The sequence below is a fragment of the Alexandromys fortis genome, unplaced genomic scaffold, assembly GCF_014885135.2.
Source record: "Alexandromys fortis isolate MF-2015 unplaced genomic scaffold, M_Fortis_MF-2015_v1.1 scaffold_137, whole genome shotgun sequence".
Lineage (NCBI taxonomy): Eukaryota > Metazoa > Chordata > Mammalia > Rodentia > Cricetidae > Alexandromys > Alexandromys fortis.
In genome coordinates this window covers 3,306,229-3,321,996 of record NW_026068009.1, presented here as the reverse complement: position 1 = coordinate 3,321,996, position 15,768 = coordinate 3,306,229, and the positions used below count along the sequence as shown (strand labels likewise).

General features: G+C 38.3%; 1 protein-coding gene across 5 annotated transcripts in view; it reads right to left on the bottom strand.

Annotated features, from left to right (window-relative positions):
• Window positions 1-15,768, bottom strand: part of Nek1 (NIMA related kinase 1) — a 125,486-nt gene that overhangs the window by 68,780 nt on the left and 40,938 nt on the right. For all 5 annotated transcript variants that reach the window (XM_050161814.1, XM_050161816.1, XM_050161815.1 and 2 more), the window contains 2 exons: window positions 12,475-12,638; window positions 4,935-5,037 (listed from right to left, as the gene is read on the bottom strand). In XM_050161814.1, the coding sequence (XP_050017771.1) occupies window positions 4,935-5,037; window positions 12,475-12,638 (267 nt within the window). The remainder of the gene's footprint in view (window positions 1-4,934; window positions 5,038-12,474; window positions 12,639-15,768) is intronic.

The following is a 15,768-nucleotide window of genomic DNA, read 5'->3' as shown; positions in this document are numbered from 1 at the left end:
GCAAAGAAAGTTTATCCAAAATATAAGAAAATATAATTCACAACAAAAGTGACTTTAAAATGGTCATAGGACTCGAATAGACATTTCTCCTAATAAAATATAAAATAGCTAGTAAGTGTAGGAAATAATCAGAAAAATGCAAACCAAAGCCTCAGTTAAAGGCCAAATAATAGATGGCTATTATTTTAAAAACAAAAAAAAGTACTTTTAACAGAAAGCGAAGACATTGGAATCCTTGTCCATCTCTGATGCTCTGTGTCACTATGGAACGCAGACAGGTAGGTCCAAAGAGGAAAAAAAAAAAAAAAAGAACTCACCCAAGGATTTGAAGCAAAAAACACGGAGGAATGCTGCTTGCCGGCTCACCTACTGGCTGGTTCCAGCCTCAAACCTAGCTAACTTTCTTAGACAACCCATTATTACCTCTTGCCTAGAATGGTACCACCCACAACTAACTGGGTCCTCCCAAGTTAATAATCAGGGCAGTCACCTCAGAGGCATGCCTTCAGAGCAGCCTGATAAAGAAAATTATTCTATTTAAATTTTTTCATGTAATTTTAGGCTGTGTCAAGGTTAATGCTACATGAGATAAAGTGATAACAAAGAAAGATCCAACTAAAGTAAAACTGAAAGACAGCTCCATGTTCTCTCTCTACAGCTTCTGATCATCGGAGCTTTAACAGGCTGGTTAGCTCCCCCTAAATAAAGATACTTCTGCAGCAGCATGTAGGGCTTCACTCTTGAATCGATTCCTTCAGTAACACAAGTTCGACATGATAAACATATCAGGTTTATGGCATCTCCCACATCATCTGGTCTCCTTTGTAACTAGGGCTATGCAGACCACTTAAGAGCTTACTGCAGCGAACCTGACCCTTTTGCACACTGCCCAGCCTCAGTGGCTTTCTGGAACCTTTGTGCAAGGCTGTGTGTCTGTACCTCAGCCTTGTATCGTGCATGCCTGTAAAACCTGGAATCAATTAGGCAATGACAGGTTCTGTTGTCAGCCTGAGATGTGGTCTGACCTCAATGGCCCGTAGCTGCAGCACCCTCAGAGTGCCTGTGTAGCTCAAAGTGTGAAAACATTAATTAGAAATATCTGGAACGTTTTCCTGTTAAGGGACTATCTTTTCAAAGGAAAGTTTTTGAAATTGGTTCACACTATTATACCCTGGTACTGTTGATTAGTAGGGTCTTGCTCTAAAGACATCTCTCTTGTTGTTTTAATACAGAGTTCAGGGGTTGCTCTTTAACCTTCGTAGCAATGACAGTCCTTGCTGTACAACTTTAACCCAATTAACCTCCTGTCCTCAACAAACTATTTTGACATCTCTCTTTTCTATTACAGTAAGCCTAGAAAAGTGAACAGGAAGCTTGACACAGAACTTTATGTTCCACTGTCTTGAGTTTTCCTTTGCCAACGAAGCAATGCATGAAGTACTTATGTTCAGGCCTACCCACAGTGAGGAGCTACTGGGAGTGTGGAGTCGCTGGGAAGGGAGACTCACTCTTTGCTGAGGACATATGGCTGCTGATAGGTTTCCCATGTTCCACTAAAGGGCCCCAAACTCACTCGCATATGGGCACACTAGCTGCATTTAGTGGGTTATTTTTTTTTTTTAAAAAAAGACAAAGTTGAGAGGATGTTAGGGAGATATATGGTAATGGTGAATAGATACAACCATATTTTATCATATTTTGCTATATCACTTATGGTATATTATATTTTATTGTATATATATATGAAATTATAAGAAATAAAACTTTTTTAAGTCAAAGAATTGCTTATAGCTATTATAACCACAGAACAATGTGGTTAGATCTACACTAAAAAATTTTTAAAAGCTTTGGTAAGATAAAAGCAAACATGGTTTCCAATACTGGATAACAGGCAGCATGGGGTAGATCCCTGTGGGATGGAAAGCAAGGGAGGTAAGTCCGAGCCCCATGACTGCCCCACTTGCCTGGTCAGAGCTTCTAGGCAGCAGCACAAGAGAGGAAACTTGACCACAGGTGGAGGTCCCTCCTTGTTGAGAAGACCTTGTCTGGAGATGGGCAAGCTAGGCTAACGGGATTTGAGGTCAGAGAGCAGAAAGCTGCACAGAGGGAGGCTGAGAAGATGGAGAGGTTCTTCAGAGTCTCTCACTGAGTGACCAACAGCTAATAAAGCCAGCGGTTTAATCAGACTGTGAGATGAAAAGTCCTCGGAAGCAGTACAGCACTGTACCCAGCACAGGTACCCACAGGCTCTGCCAGAGCAGAGGGCCAAGTTAGCACAATTATTATTATAGCACAATCAATATTATCAGATGCGAGCTGAGGTAGAGTTCAGTAGTACAGCAATAGCCTATCCATAAAAGCCCTGGGCTTATCTCCAGTACTGCAGAAACAAGACAACAGGAGGTGAGAAACAGCAGGTCTGGATGAGCCCAGCAGTATGACACACAGGACATGACAACGGAAACCACCCAGAACAAAGCTTAGAGAAAAAGAAGAGCATCAACGAGTCGTGGAGAGTCACAGCATTCTGGTATGTATACAAAGGTTAGAAAAGAAGAAAATGAGAAATTTTTTTGAAGAAAACAGTGGCTGAAAAATCTGAACCCATGAAACTAATGACCAGGAAGAAAACTCGGAAGCTATCTAATAATCAAGTAGTTCCAGGAACAACGAAAAAACTTTCCTGAGTCAGAGAGGAAAAGGCATATAATATACACAGGAAAAGATAAGGAGGGATAGCTTCTTGTCAGAAGATAAACAGTCCCCAACCTATAGAATTACCCCCCAGCAAAGGCAAATTCCAGGCTGTGGAGATGGCTCAACTGTCAAACTGGAGACTCCCTGAAGCAGGCTGGCTGGCTGCCAAGATCAGACATATTGGTAAACTCCGGGCTTGATTAAAATCCTCCTTCAAAAACTGAGGCAGAAGAGTTACCACAGAAGATTCCTGTTAACTTTGGCCTCCACACACAGCCAGATGCACATGTGTTCCCATACCTATGGTAATGCATGCATAACGCATACATGTGCACGAAAAGACAAAAAAGGTAGGCAAAATGTTTCTTTTCAGACCTATAAACGCAGGTTAAATTCACCACAAAGTATAATTAAAGTATAAGGAAAAAAGTAAAGACATTTTTCTCTACAAATTCTGCAAAGTACCTTTTTAAACAAAATACAAGAGGAAAGTCTCCAACATTAAGCAAAATAAACTGAAGATAGAATTACAGGATTAAGGTCAAACAGTAAGAGGAAAAGTCATTAAATCTTGATAGTTCTAGTAACTATTACTTTTTAAAAGATTCTTTAACTTTTATTTTAAATTATGAGTATGTGTATCTGTCTGTCTATCTGTGGGTATTTACAAGTGAGTGCAGGTACTGATGAGGCCAGCCAGAGAAGGTGTCAGATCCCCCAGAGTTGTAGTTACAGGTGGTTGTAAGCCCCTTGATGTGGGTGCTGAGAACCTAACTCAGAGCCTCTGCAAGAGCAGCAAGCACTCTAAACTGCTAAGCCATCTCCAGTTCCCAGTAACTGTTGTAAACAATAACCTACAACAAGAGCTGGGAATGGTGGTGCATGCCTATAATCCCAACACTCAGGCATGTTTAAACACAGAGCGGTTTAAAAGCTCTTTAAAAAATATAAGCGATCAAAATTATTTCAAATGCTATTAACAGGGAGAAGACAAGAAATCATCTTTTCCCATCTAGAGAAGGGTCACAAATACAAATTCATTCTAGATATTAGGAAAGTAAATTGGAGAATATATGTTAAAAACATATAAAGAGTGGCCAATTGATAGAGGAAGGTCACTGGTTAATAAAAAAACTGTCTTGGCCTATTTGAATAAAAAAACTGTCTTGGCCCATTTGATAGGCCATCCCTAAGGTGGGTGGAGTAGGCAGAACAGAATGCTGGGAGGAAGTGAGACAGACACGATGCCGTTACCATGCTGAATCTTTCCCTAAGACTGGTGCTACACAGATGACTAAATATGGGTTAGGCAAGATAAGTCACCACCTTGTGGCGCTACACACATTAATAGAATTGGGCCAAGCAGTGTTTATATGAATGCAGTTTGTGTGTCATTATTTTGGGGCATAAGCTAGCCAGGCGGCTGGGAGCTGGGTGGTGGGAATGCAGCCTGCAGCTCCTTCAACAGCCAATTAATACTATTTTTCTAAAATATAATCTCAAAGAGAAAAAAAATCTTATATTGAATAACTTAATAAACTTACAAAGTTACCAATTAGGAGTCTTTAATCCATGTGTGATAAGTCCAACAAAAATACCTTGAGCATATTCTACATGAACAGGAGGCTCCACGGGGAGATGAAGTGACAGAAGCAATTCTCAGTTGCTTTATGAACAAAAGATCAAAAGACATTTGCGGCACACTGCAACTACAACTACTGAGAATTTTAACTGCTTAGATGATTATCTCAGACTTAATATGTTCTCAGATAAATGACTTAATTTTGTAATGGGCTTAACTGGATATTTTAAAGTAGTTTTATTTCTTGATATGCTTTTCAACAAATAGTTTCATATATCTGCACTCAAACATTTATCTCCCTTTTTTCTTCTAAAATTCTTTGCTACTTCAAAGTATTTAACAAAAATCATTTGAAGGGGAAAAAATCTAGCAACTTAAGAACTTATTTCTCTACTATAAATATCTGGATTGCTATACACATTTCTACCCATTTTAAAGAACAAAATGTAGAATAATAATGTAATTTCACCTTTGGCATGGAAGATACCAATAAAAGATATAACAAATAGGTTAGTAAGCAAAACATATGAAAATATAATCTGTACATTACTTTCAAACACCTTCAATATCTTTTTATTAGACATAGACTGCTACATCATAATTCTTTTTACTTACAACACGGTTATGTTCAACATCTGAAGAAAAGCTACCATACCACATGTCCTTCGGCCCGGGCTTTATTCTGCATGGCTTCTCGTTTACGCTGCAGGAACTCTTCCACTCGCTTAGCTCTTTCTAAGGCTAGCTGCCCTTTATGCCTGTTTTGGACAAAGCACAGAGTCAGCCATTTTGAGCATTAATTTCCAAATTAAAATTATACTTATTATTTGCTTTTTTCCTTGTAGAACATGAAAGCAGAAACAAACACTTTTTTTGTAAAGTGTGTGTGTGTGTGTTGGTCTATTGTCTTAATTGCATCATTTACTACTTTTAAAAAGTAACAGCAGTTGCTGGCTTTAATTTTTTCACATTTTAATATTTGGCATCTTTTGCTGACAATTAAGAAAAATGTAAACACATTGTGTAAAGACTGCAAATTAAAAAGTGATAAATATTTACTGAATACCTACTATGTGCTGTTCAGTTATCGTGATAAACATGGCAGGTAGAAACAAACACGCAAGCAAACAATCCAGTGCCAGTAATCGTGAAATTCATAGCAACATCAAGGGTGGTTAAATTTGGAGAAGAGTTAGAAAGACAAATGAGTTATTGTCTAGGTTCTACTTAGACTGTGGCTAATACGGCATAAAAACCTTCCTGTAGCTTTTTTGTTAGGGAAAATAAGTTATGCTCTGAAAATAAAGTCCGGAAATAATGTCTTGTGTGCTAGTGTTCCCAGTAACATTTTAAAACGTCTAATTTTCACTCTACAAATAATCATTTCTTCAACTTTTTTTTTAAATCAACAACTTTTTACAAAATACCACATAAAAATATTTTAAATAAGAAATTTAGCTGTAAAAACTTAAAATCTGGGGCTGCTACTTTTACAGAAGACCTAAGTTCCATTCCCAGCCTCTACGTGAGATGGCTTATAATCACCAGTAATTCCATCTCCAGGGGGTCTAACACTTACAGCTTCTACGGGCACCTGCATTTATGCATACACACACTTAAAAATAAATCTTTGAAAAAAAAAACTCTAAAATGTACTGTATTACATCCCCATGAGTGATGGCAGTCTAAAGTCCTTTACCTATTATTTAAAAGAAATTCTCTAAACTTCTATCACAGGAATTTTGTAGGATTAGGTAACATCTATAACTGCTTTAAGAGCCAATTACTATGATGTTCAGCTATTCCTTCCCGATGGTTACTGTAGTTCCACATGACATTTCTGAAATCCAAAGCTATGTGAGCTTGAGTAGGTTTATAATAACAAGAGATTAGTTCATGCCTCTGAAGGGCACATATGCTATCCTCTCTCAGACATATATAATGCACTATAAAACTGAGATCAATTAGGGGCATCTGGTCTGAATTCAGCATGTCTCTGCATGTATCCAGGTAAGCTGGCATCCTGCTCTGCTACTTCCCTGTTTACGTAAGGCTGAGCTCAAAGAGGGTAGAGTATCATGCTGGGACACATCATCTGTGGGTCTTGGAAGCATAGTCCACCACCTGCAATTGGATAAAGCCTCCAATCTCTCTGCTTTGCATCACGATGGCCTTGACTTCAACATTCACAGAAGTAAAGCGTGTTTGTCATTCCAAGACATGGTCTGTGTAGCGTTTGACAGTATAACATGCCAACTAGCATACCCTACTAGAATTACTGCACAGTACGTCAGAACATGATCATATGGACAGCAGCCTTGATTTATAGATTTGCACACTGCTTATGTATACATGACACTTTGTATTTAAAAGTGTAGCTTCACTCAACTGCTATTTCCTCAGTTGGTTTAAATAAGCTGGCTTATATGACTGTCTATTTTCAAACACACACTTAAAAACTTTAATGATTATTTAAACATAATTTCTCTTCTCTTCTGATTTATTAAACAAAGAATTGCTAAGTGACAACTATTTGTCATATCAACCTCTGAAGATGTAACGATGACTGTACTGGCTGCTTCTATAGCAACTTGACACAGGCTAGAACCATCACAGAGGGAGCTTCAGTTGAGAAAATGTCTCTATAAGATCAGGCTGTAAGGCATTTTCTTAATTAGTGATTGACGGGGGAGGGCCCAACCCCTTGTGAGTGGTGCCATCCCTGGGCAGGTAGTCCTGGGTTCTATAAAAAAGCAGGTTGAGCAAGCTGGTAAGCAGCACCCCTCTATAGCCTCTGCATCAGCTCCTGCCCCAGGTTCCTGCCCTGATTGAGCTCCTCTCCTGACTTCCTTTGATGAAGAGCTGTGATGTGGAAGTGTTAAGATGAACAAGCGCTCTCCTCCCCAAGCTGCTTTGGTCATGGTGTTCATTACGGTAACAGTTGCCCTGACTACCACAATGTCTAAAACAGAGTTCCAGGAAACAAAGTTTCCTGATGAAAATCACAGTTTGAGTAATTCTGTAACTTATGTTAATAATAATCTATGTTAATTAATAATCTAAATAATCTATAACACACATTCTTATGTATTAGAGCTCAGAATCTTTATTCTTTAAAGAAGTAAAACTGTTAAACTGTGGGCACAAACTATCTATTGCAGAAGGCTCATGGGGATAAGGAGAAAAGAATTTAATTATTCATTCTCTTCATTAAACTCTATTAAGAATTCAGATGAAGTGGCCAGGTGCAGTGGCACATGCCTTTAAAGCCAGCACTCAGGAAGCAGAGGCAGGCCGATCTCTGTTGAGTTCCTAGACAGTCAGGGCTATGCAGAGGCCCTGCGTGGTGATGTGAATGAAAACAGCCCCCACAGTTTCAAAGAGAGTGAGTAGGACTATTTGACAGGATTAAGACTGGGGCCTTGTTGGAGGAAGTGTGTCACTTGGGTGGGCTGTGGGGTTTCAGAAGTCCAAGTGAGGGCAGTGTCTCCCTCTCTTCCTGCTGCCTGTGGATCCATATGTAGACCGCTCAGCTTCCTTCTCTAGCACCATGTCTGCCTGCACGCCACCATGCTTCCCATCATGATGATAATGGACTAAACTTCTGAAACTGTAAGCCAGCCCCAATAAAATGTCTTCCTTTATAAGAGCTGGCGTGGTCATAGTGTCTCTTCATAGCAATAGAACAGTGACAAAACTAAAACTAAACAAACATCAAAAAAAAAAAAAAAAATAGAAACAAAGGAATTCAGATGCAAAGATATTGTATAGCACTTAGTATCAGGAATTGTCCTATATTACCAACAGTAGAACTGTATGTAACGACTCAGAGATATATAGGAGGAAACTAGAGACTAGATAACAACATACAAAGATGTTAAAATGAGCTAAGAATTGTGGCAGAAAGGGATAGGGACATCAACACGGCTATGGTGTTGAAAGAAAAAACCTGTGGTGTTCTTTCATTGGGAAACTTATTCTAAGACAAGCCTTTCATTTCCTGTAGCAAAAAAAGAAAGGGGGTGGGTAATTTTATTTCCTTTTCTTTTTATAAATACAAGAAGTAGCAGCAAGATAGTGGTGGGAACACCATACATTATATTCATGAGTAAAATTTATTACTACAAGAGGAATTTAAAATTTTTGAAGGATTACAAATACTTCAAGAGGTGAAAAAGCATAAAGTAGGCAATAGTCTAGATAACAAACGATTCACTGCTTTCAGGAACACAGTCCAGTGACAGAAAGATAACAGGGAACAGAAAACAAGAGTATTCACTAAGCTTCCTTTCTACTTAAAGGTACCTAGTGGACTGGAATCAGGAGAGGGGGTAGAAAAGTAAAGCAGTTTAAAAACACAAATGTAAAGAGGCACCAAATCACTTCTTAAAAGGCAGTTGTACTCTACTTGAGGTCCCAATAGTCAAGAGGCTAATAGGTATGTCATTAAGACATAGATGTAAGAACAGTCATACTAGCCTAGTCATACTAGGAAGGCAGAGAAAAATAACACTATAAAGTACAAGCAAACATGAAGAATTCAGTTTCAACTCCTTTGTTTTTACTAATATATAACTTATGGGACTTTCAAAAACTGAATTATATATTGCCTCAATTTCTTAATCTGTAAAGTAGCAAGAATACTACTATCTGTTTCACAGTGTTGGTAATAACTAAATTACTAATATGGTCAATCATCATGATTGATAGTTTATGTTCTACAAGGTCACTACTAAAACTGAATTAATGAATTCTGAGCCACTGATGCTAAGGAAAATACCATTAAATTCCTGCAAGTCTGTCACATTTGTCAGCAGAATAATTTATAACCTTGTTTAATGTGTTCCTGTTTAAAGAAAATTTACTATATAAAGTTAATTCTTTATAATTTAACTCAGGAGCAAATATCACTATAACAAACATATGAATGAAGTTTACCTAAAATGTATTTATCGGCTGAGCTAGCTGTCTAGCCCTCAAAAGTATAATCTATAGTCTAATGCAATGGTTCTCAACCTCTGGGTTGAGACCCCTGTGATGGTGGGGGGGGAGGGGTTTGACAGATCCTTTAACAGGGGGCACACATCAGATATCCTGCATATCAGATGTTTACTTTATGATTCATAACAGTAGCAATATTACAATTATGAAGTAGCAATGAAAATAGTTTTATGACTGGGGATCACCACAACATGAGAAACTGTATTAAATAAAGGGTCACAGCATTAGGAAGGTTGAGAACCACTGCTCTAAGATGATACGGTCCAACTTTTTCCACAGTTTAATATTCAAAATATATAGGCTAATATATTTTTTAAAGTCAGCTTCTATGCCAAAATTATCCTCAATTAAATTTCGCATTTAATTTTTATTTCCTAGTTTACAGAACTAGTTACCTAACCTACACTAAGGCCATAATAATAACTAGGTTCTAAGTATTCAAAGTTAACAGAGGCAAGGTGTTCTAGGCAAAAGAAGACAGAAACAGTTAACTAACATAAGAAAAGCTTGTCTTCTCCTAAAAGCATATAGAAAAAGTACATAACATGCAAGAACAGATGACAATGTAAGCAGAAGCATAAAATTTCAAGAAAAAAATGCAAATAGAATGCCCAAACCCAAATACACTCTAGTGGAAATGCAGACTGCCTCTGCTGGGCTCATTACTGGATTGGACAAGGCTACACAAAGAGTCTCTAATCTTGAGGGTATAGCAAAAAGGTATTATAAACTGAGAAAAAGAGATACAAACACAGAGAGAACACAAGAACAGTGGAACATTACAAAAGGTGCAACATGCATGCTGTGGAACATTAGACAGACATTGCTTAAAACAATAATGCCTCTGAAGACCCTGGATTCATGTCAAACATCACACCAAAGATCCAGGGAACTGAGAACAAGCTGCAGCAAATTCCCACATAAACAAACAGAAAAATCCTTCCATAGCCAAGCTTTGGGAAATCAAAGATAAAGTCTTAAGAGAGGAAAACACATACATACAGAAGAGCATCTAAGAATTACATTCAACTATTCCCCCAAAGAAGGCAAAGAATAAAGTGAGGAAAATATTTAACTGCTGAAAGAAAAAAAATACCCACTTAACCTCTAAACTCTAAATATTATTGTAACAAGAAGTGAGCTAAAGACTTTCTCGGACAAAACCTGAAGAAAGCTGTTGTCATTACACCTGCTTTACAGGAAATGTTAAACGAAGTTCTTCTGAGAGAAGTAAAATAAGGAAGCAGCATGCAGGAAGGAAGAAGTGAAGACGAGAAGTTGTTTTACTTTTCCCTACCAGATACCAGCTTGTCTACAGTAACAGCAACGAAGCAGTAGCTGATTACCTGTCTGTGCATATCCATGCACACTGGGATGTAAGTGGCATAAATGACAGTAATAACATAACGGAGAGCAGGGAGGAATTAGAAGCATTCTGAGGTTATAATGTATAAACATAATGTAAAAGAGAACTTGGGTTTGTTTTATATGTGTATTGCAAAATCTAAGACAACCTCTAAGGAAAAGTTTACAAAGGAAGCATGTAATTGAAATACTAAGAATGGAATGGAATCACAAAAATATGCTCAGTTTAAACCACAAAAATCAGACAAAGTATAGAACTCAAAAATAAGGAAGAAAGGAACGTGGCACGAATGGAAAAACATGATGTGACACACACTAACCAGAATACATCAACAATCCCTTAAATACCAGTGACACACACTAACCAGCATACATCAACAATCCCCTTAAATACCAGTGATACACACTAACCAGCATACATCAACAATCCCTTAAATACCAGTGACACACACTAACCAGCAACAGCAACAATCCCCTGAAATACCAGTGGCACACACTAACCAGAATACATCAACAATCCCCTTAAATACCAGTGACCGAGACTGTCAGCAGTGGAGGTGTCAAAAGAAAGCCCCATTAATTACTATAAAAAAATCCACCTTAAGTATGAGGTTATAACAAAGAAACAAATCAAAGACTTTGTCTATAACACTTTAAAATCACAAGAAAAGGACAGGGTTTCTCTGTGGCTTTGGAGCCTGTCCTGGAACTAGCTCTTGTAGACCAAGTTGGCCTCAAACTCACAGAGATCTGCCTGCCTCTGCCTCCAAGTGCTGGGATTAAAGGCGTGCGCCACCACCACCATGCTCAAAAGGATAACTAAAAATTCATCGTGTGACCTGCTCTTCTGTAACTCATCAGAAAGTTTTATAGAATGGGAATTTCTAAGCAAACACATATGCATACTTAAAGAAAAAAAATTACACAAAGTACAGCCATTCCCAATTATCATCAAGTTAATATTCAATGGAAAAATCTGATGAAAAGGATCATGAAGAGATATAAATGGAGATGAATGTGAAGAGGAAATGTCTTAAGACAATAAAGAGAACGTAGGAATGAGGAAAGGACAAAAAACAGATATGCTTTGGAGGTTTTGTTTTTTTTTTTTTTTTTGGGTTTTCGAGACAAGAGTTTCTCCGTAGCTTTTTGGTTCCTGTCCTGGAACTAGCTCTTGTAGACCAGGCTGGCCTCGAACTCACAGAGATCCGCCTGCCTCTGCCTCCCGAGTGCTGGGATTTAAAGGCATGCGCCACCACCGCCCGGCTATGCTTTGGAGTTTTATGAAAAGTGTGATTCTATTTAAATTTATGCTGTAATTTATTCAAAGCAAGTGGATGAAATTATTATAACCATATGCTGGCAGAAAGTTATCCCATGCTCCTTTGAACAGTATGTCCTATCTAAACATTAAAATAAGCCACAATAATCAGGCCAAAGTGAACAGCTATACATTTGTCATAATGTAATCAAGGGTCAAATTTGCACCTGAAGATTTAGAATATCTAGGGAATAAAAAATGTTCTGTGTAAACACTGGAGAAAACACCAAGTGTAGATATGATAAAAGAATTACACACAGGATGAATGCATGGATCACCACAATCCGATCTGTTTGCACTGGCTTGTTTAGGCATGGCCTTCAATTTTTTCAAAGTTCTCTATGGCATCAGCATCGGGGAAATGGTGATGACCTGCAGCCCCATTGGGAAACCCTGGATGAAGTTCAAGTGGAACTCCTCTGGCGATAAATACTCACAACGACTTTCACTACTTTCTCTGAAGCAAAGCACTGCAGCTTCATCAGAGCACCTTTCAGCAGAGCCGTACCTTTCTGGAAGCCGGCGCCCATATATGTCCCCTTTCCATCGCGCTTCATCATCTTCCGCTCTCAGGCGCTGCATTTGATCAAAAATGGCGTGGTAATGTTCATACTGCCCTCGAGAAGAACAAGGTGATGGAGAGACAGCCCCTCCACTGCCAAAAAAGGGAGTCTGGGGATTAAACAAAGAATTCTTACGTGCCATGTTTATCTCGTAGGGCCTGAGAGGCCTGAGCCATCCTTAAAAGAGAAAGTCAATTTCTATGCTTAGCTTTAAAAATAGTAATTACCTAGTTTTAACATATTAATAAAAACACAGCCAAAAGTAAAATATTTTCCTACGTAAGCAATCAATATTCTAGAAGTCTTGATACTAAACAGTAAAGAATAACAATGTGGCAAATAAAAACATTAAGATGTCAGTAAATTCATAGAAATATGGAAAAATCTAAATTGTGAAGCTTTGACCTGTTTACATCCTACATTTTACAATTCAGTTCTATGAAGCTTGATATGCAGTTTAGAAGTCAAGAAGAATTTGATATGTCACAGTTAAAAATCTTATTCAACAAACTGTGACTTTTGATATACTCCAAATCTATTCTTCTATTCAAGTAGATACGAAGGTGAATACATGACTTAAATATATTGTATATGCACACAGAACAGGAAAAATATATCTACTCTTAGTACTTTTCAAACAAGTTGAAAAAAAAAACACAAAGTAAAGCAGCATTCCAGTCTTATGGTGAATGACCAAAGGAGTGATGTAGTTACACCCTGAAGGAAGGAGATTCACAAACTAGAAAGAAAATGGCCACAGGTAAAAATCTATTTTAAAGTCTTGGAGAAAGATTATTTAACCTAGTTTTGATAATAAGATTAAAAAAAAAACCCAGAAGAGTCAAGGTGACTAAAATAAAGTGTGCGTGTGTTTGTGTGCATGCTGCACTGGGGAGAAGAAGGAAGTAGATCACAACACAGCATGGAGGATAAGCAGAGCATCAGACACTGGAAAAGGAAGGCAGCATTTCTAAACTTTCCAGTGAACGGAACATTTCAATATCATTAAGTCAATCCTACACACATAAGCAGAAATGAGAGACAAAAGCAGAAAAACTGGTTAGCGGGCTGCTGTACAACAGCAAGGCAAGAAAACAAGAAAAGATGCCAAAGAAAAGATAAATGCTGAACAGACTTGTACAGTTTCTACAGAAATGAACAATGATAAAGGTAAAAATCTAAGGACTCAAGACAGAAGAACTCCTAGTAAAGAAAGCTGCTAGACACGGTTAAGAGATGAATGCAAATGAAGAGTGCAATGCTATAGAAATTATTAGTAGTAGTAATTTTTTTTTTTTATTGAGACAGGGTTTCTCTGTGTAGTTTTGGAGCCTGTCCTGGAACTAGCTCTTGTAAACCAGGCTGGCCTCGAACTCACAGAGATCCACCTGCCTCTGCCTCCTAAATGCTGGAATTAAAGGCATGCGTGACTGGCCAGTTACTAAAGAAATTTGGTGGAAGAAAAGAGAAAAATCAATGATCTCACATGTAGAGGTTAACAGTACTTAAGTCAAGAGAGAAAAGTTGAAGGGTTACCTTTCAAAAATATTCATCCCAGCACTCTGAAGGCTGAGGCAGGAGGTTCTCTGTGAGTTTGAGGCCAGTCTGGTCTACAAAGTAAGTTTTCAGATAACCAGGGCTACACAGAGAAACCCTGCTTCAACCACCCCCCCAAGCAAAAAAAAAAAAAAAAACCCAGAACTAATATTAAAATCTAACAAAATAAGCTTCTGGGAAGTCCAATGAGAGGAGATTTGTCTTAACATCTTGATATTGTACATAAAAATTTATGAGAAAGTATATTTTAAAAACCAGTTCAAGAGAAGTTAATGAAAGACATTAAAATAACAAAATAAAAGTTGGTAGAAATCAGAAAGATAATTAAGTGCGAAGTTCCATCACAAGTTCTTCTCATACATCCTCAAAATCTGTGCTCTAAGAGACTAGAGACATAGCTCAGGGAGTACGAGGTCATGCTACTCTCCCAGAGAACCAGAGTTTGCATCCCATCACCGTATAAGGGGCTCAGAACCACATGTAACCCCAGCTCCAAAACATCTAACACCCTCTTTAGGTCTCCACCCACAAACTCACCTCCTATATGCACAAACACAGGTATGAAATTTTTAAAAAATTATTCACTGTAAGAGTCAGAATTCAGGCTGGAGAGATGGCTCAGAGGTTAAGAGCACTGACTGCTCTTCCAGAGTGTAATTCCCAGAAACCACGAGGTGGCTCATGACCATCTATAATGACATCTGGTGCCCTCTTCTAGCGTGTAGGCATACATGCAGACAGAACACTATACTGTATACATACTAAATAAATCTTTTTTAAAAAAGTCAGAATTCTGTTCAAAGGTGGTCACAGCTTCTACAAAACTTCTACAAAACACTCAGTTCAATGGTAAGATCTTGACTTTAAATAAATCTAATGCATCTTTCTAATGAAGTGAAAATAGGGAAACCTCTGCAGATGTCTACGAAATGTCAAAATACTGTGTGAGATACTGGAGCAACACAATCTAAAAATCACTTTTACTGAGGCGCAGCTCATAAACAATAAACTTGCCTATTACAAGCACAGGTTGACGAATGTCTTAAATATTTTAGTTTGTGTTTGTACATTTGTGTGTCTATGTGCTATGGAGCATGTGCAGAGGTCAGAGGACAACACGCAGGAGTCAGTTCTTTCCTTCCACTGTGTGGATCCTATGGCGCCAACTCAGGTCACTGGGACGGGTGGTTAGCACCTTCACACACAGTTGGCTAAATCGATGAAGGTGCTTACCATTACTGTAGGACAGAGCCCTCATGCTCCTGTAGTCACTGATCCAGTCTACTGCTATGGTGTAGATTTGCATGCAGATTCTACCTTGAATCTTCTCCTTTTTTTTGTGGGTATTATAGTTTATTTCTTTTTTAATTAATTAATTTATTTATTAATTAAAGATTTCTGTCTCTTCCCCGCCACCGCCTCCCCTTTCCCTCCCCCTCCTCCAATCAAGTCCCCCTCCCTCATCAGCCCAAAGAGCAATCAGGGTTCCCTGCCCTGTGGGAAGTCCAAGGACCACCCACCTCCATCCAGATCTAGTAAAGTGAGCATCCAAACTGCCTAGGCTCCCACAAAGCCAGTACGTGCAGTAGGATCAAAAACCCATTGCCATTGTTCTTGACTTCTTGAATTTTGCATGCAAATGGATGGGAATAGAAAACACTATCCTGAGTGAGGTAAGCCAG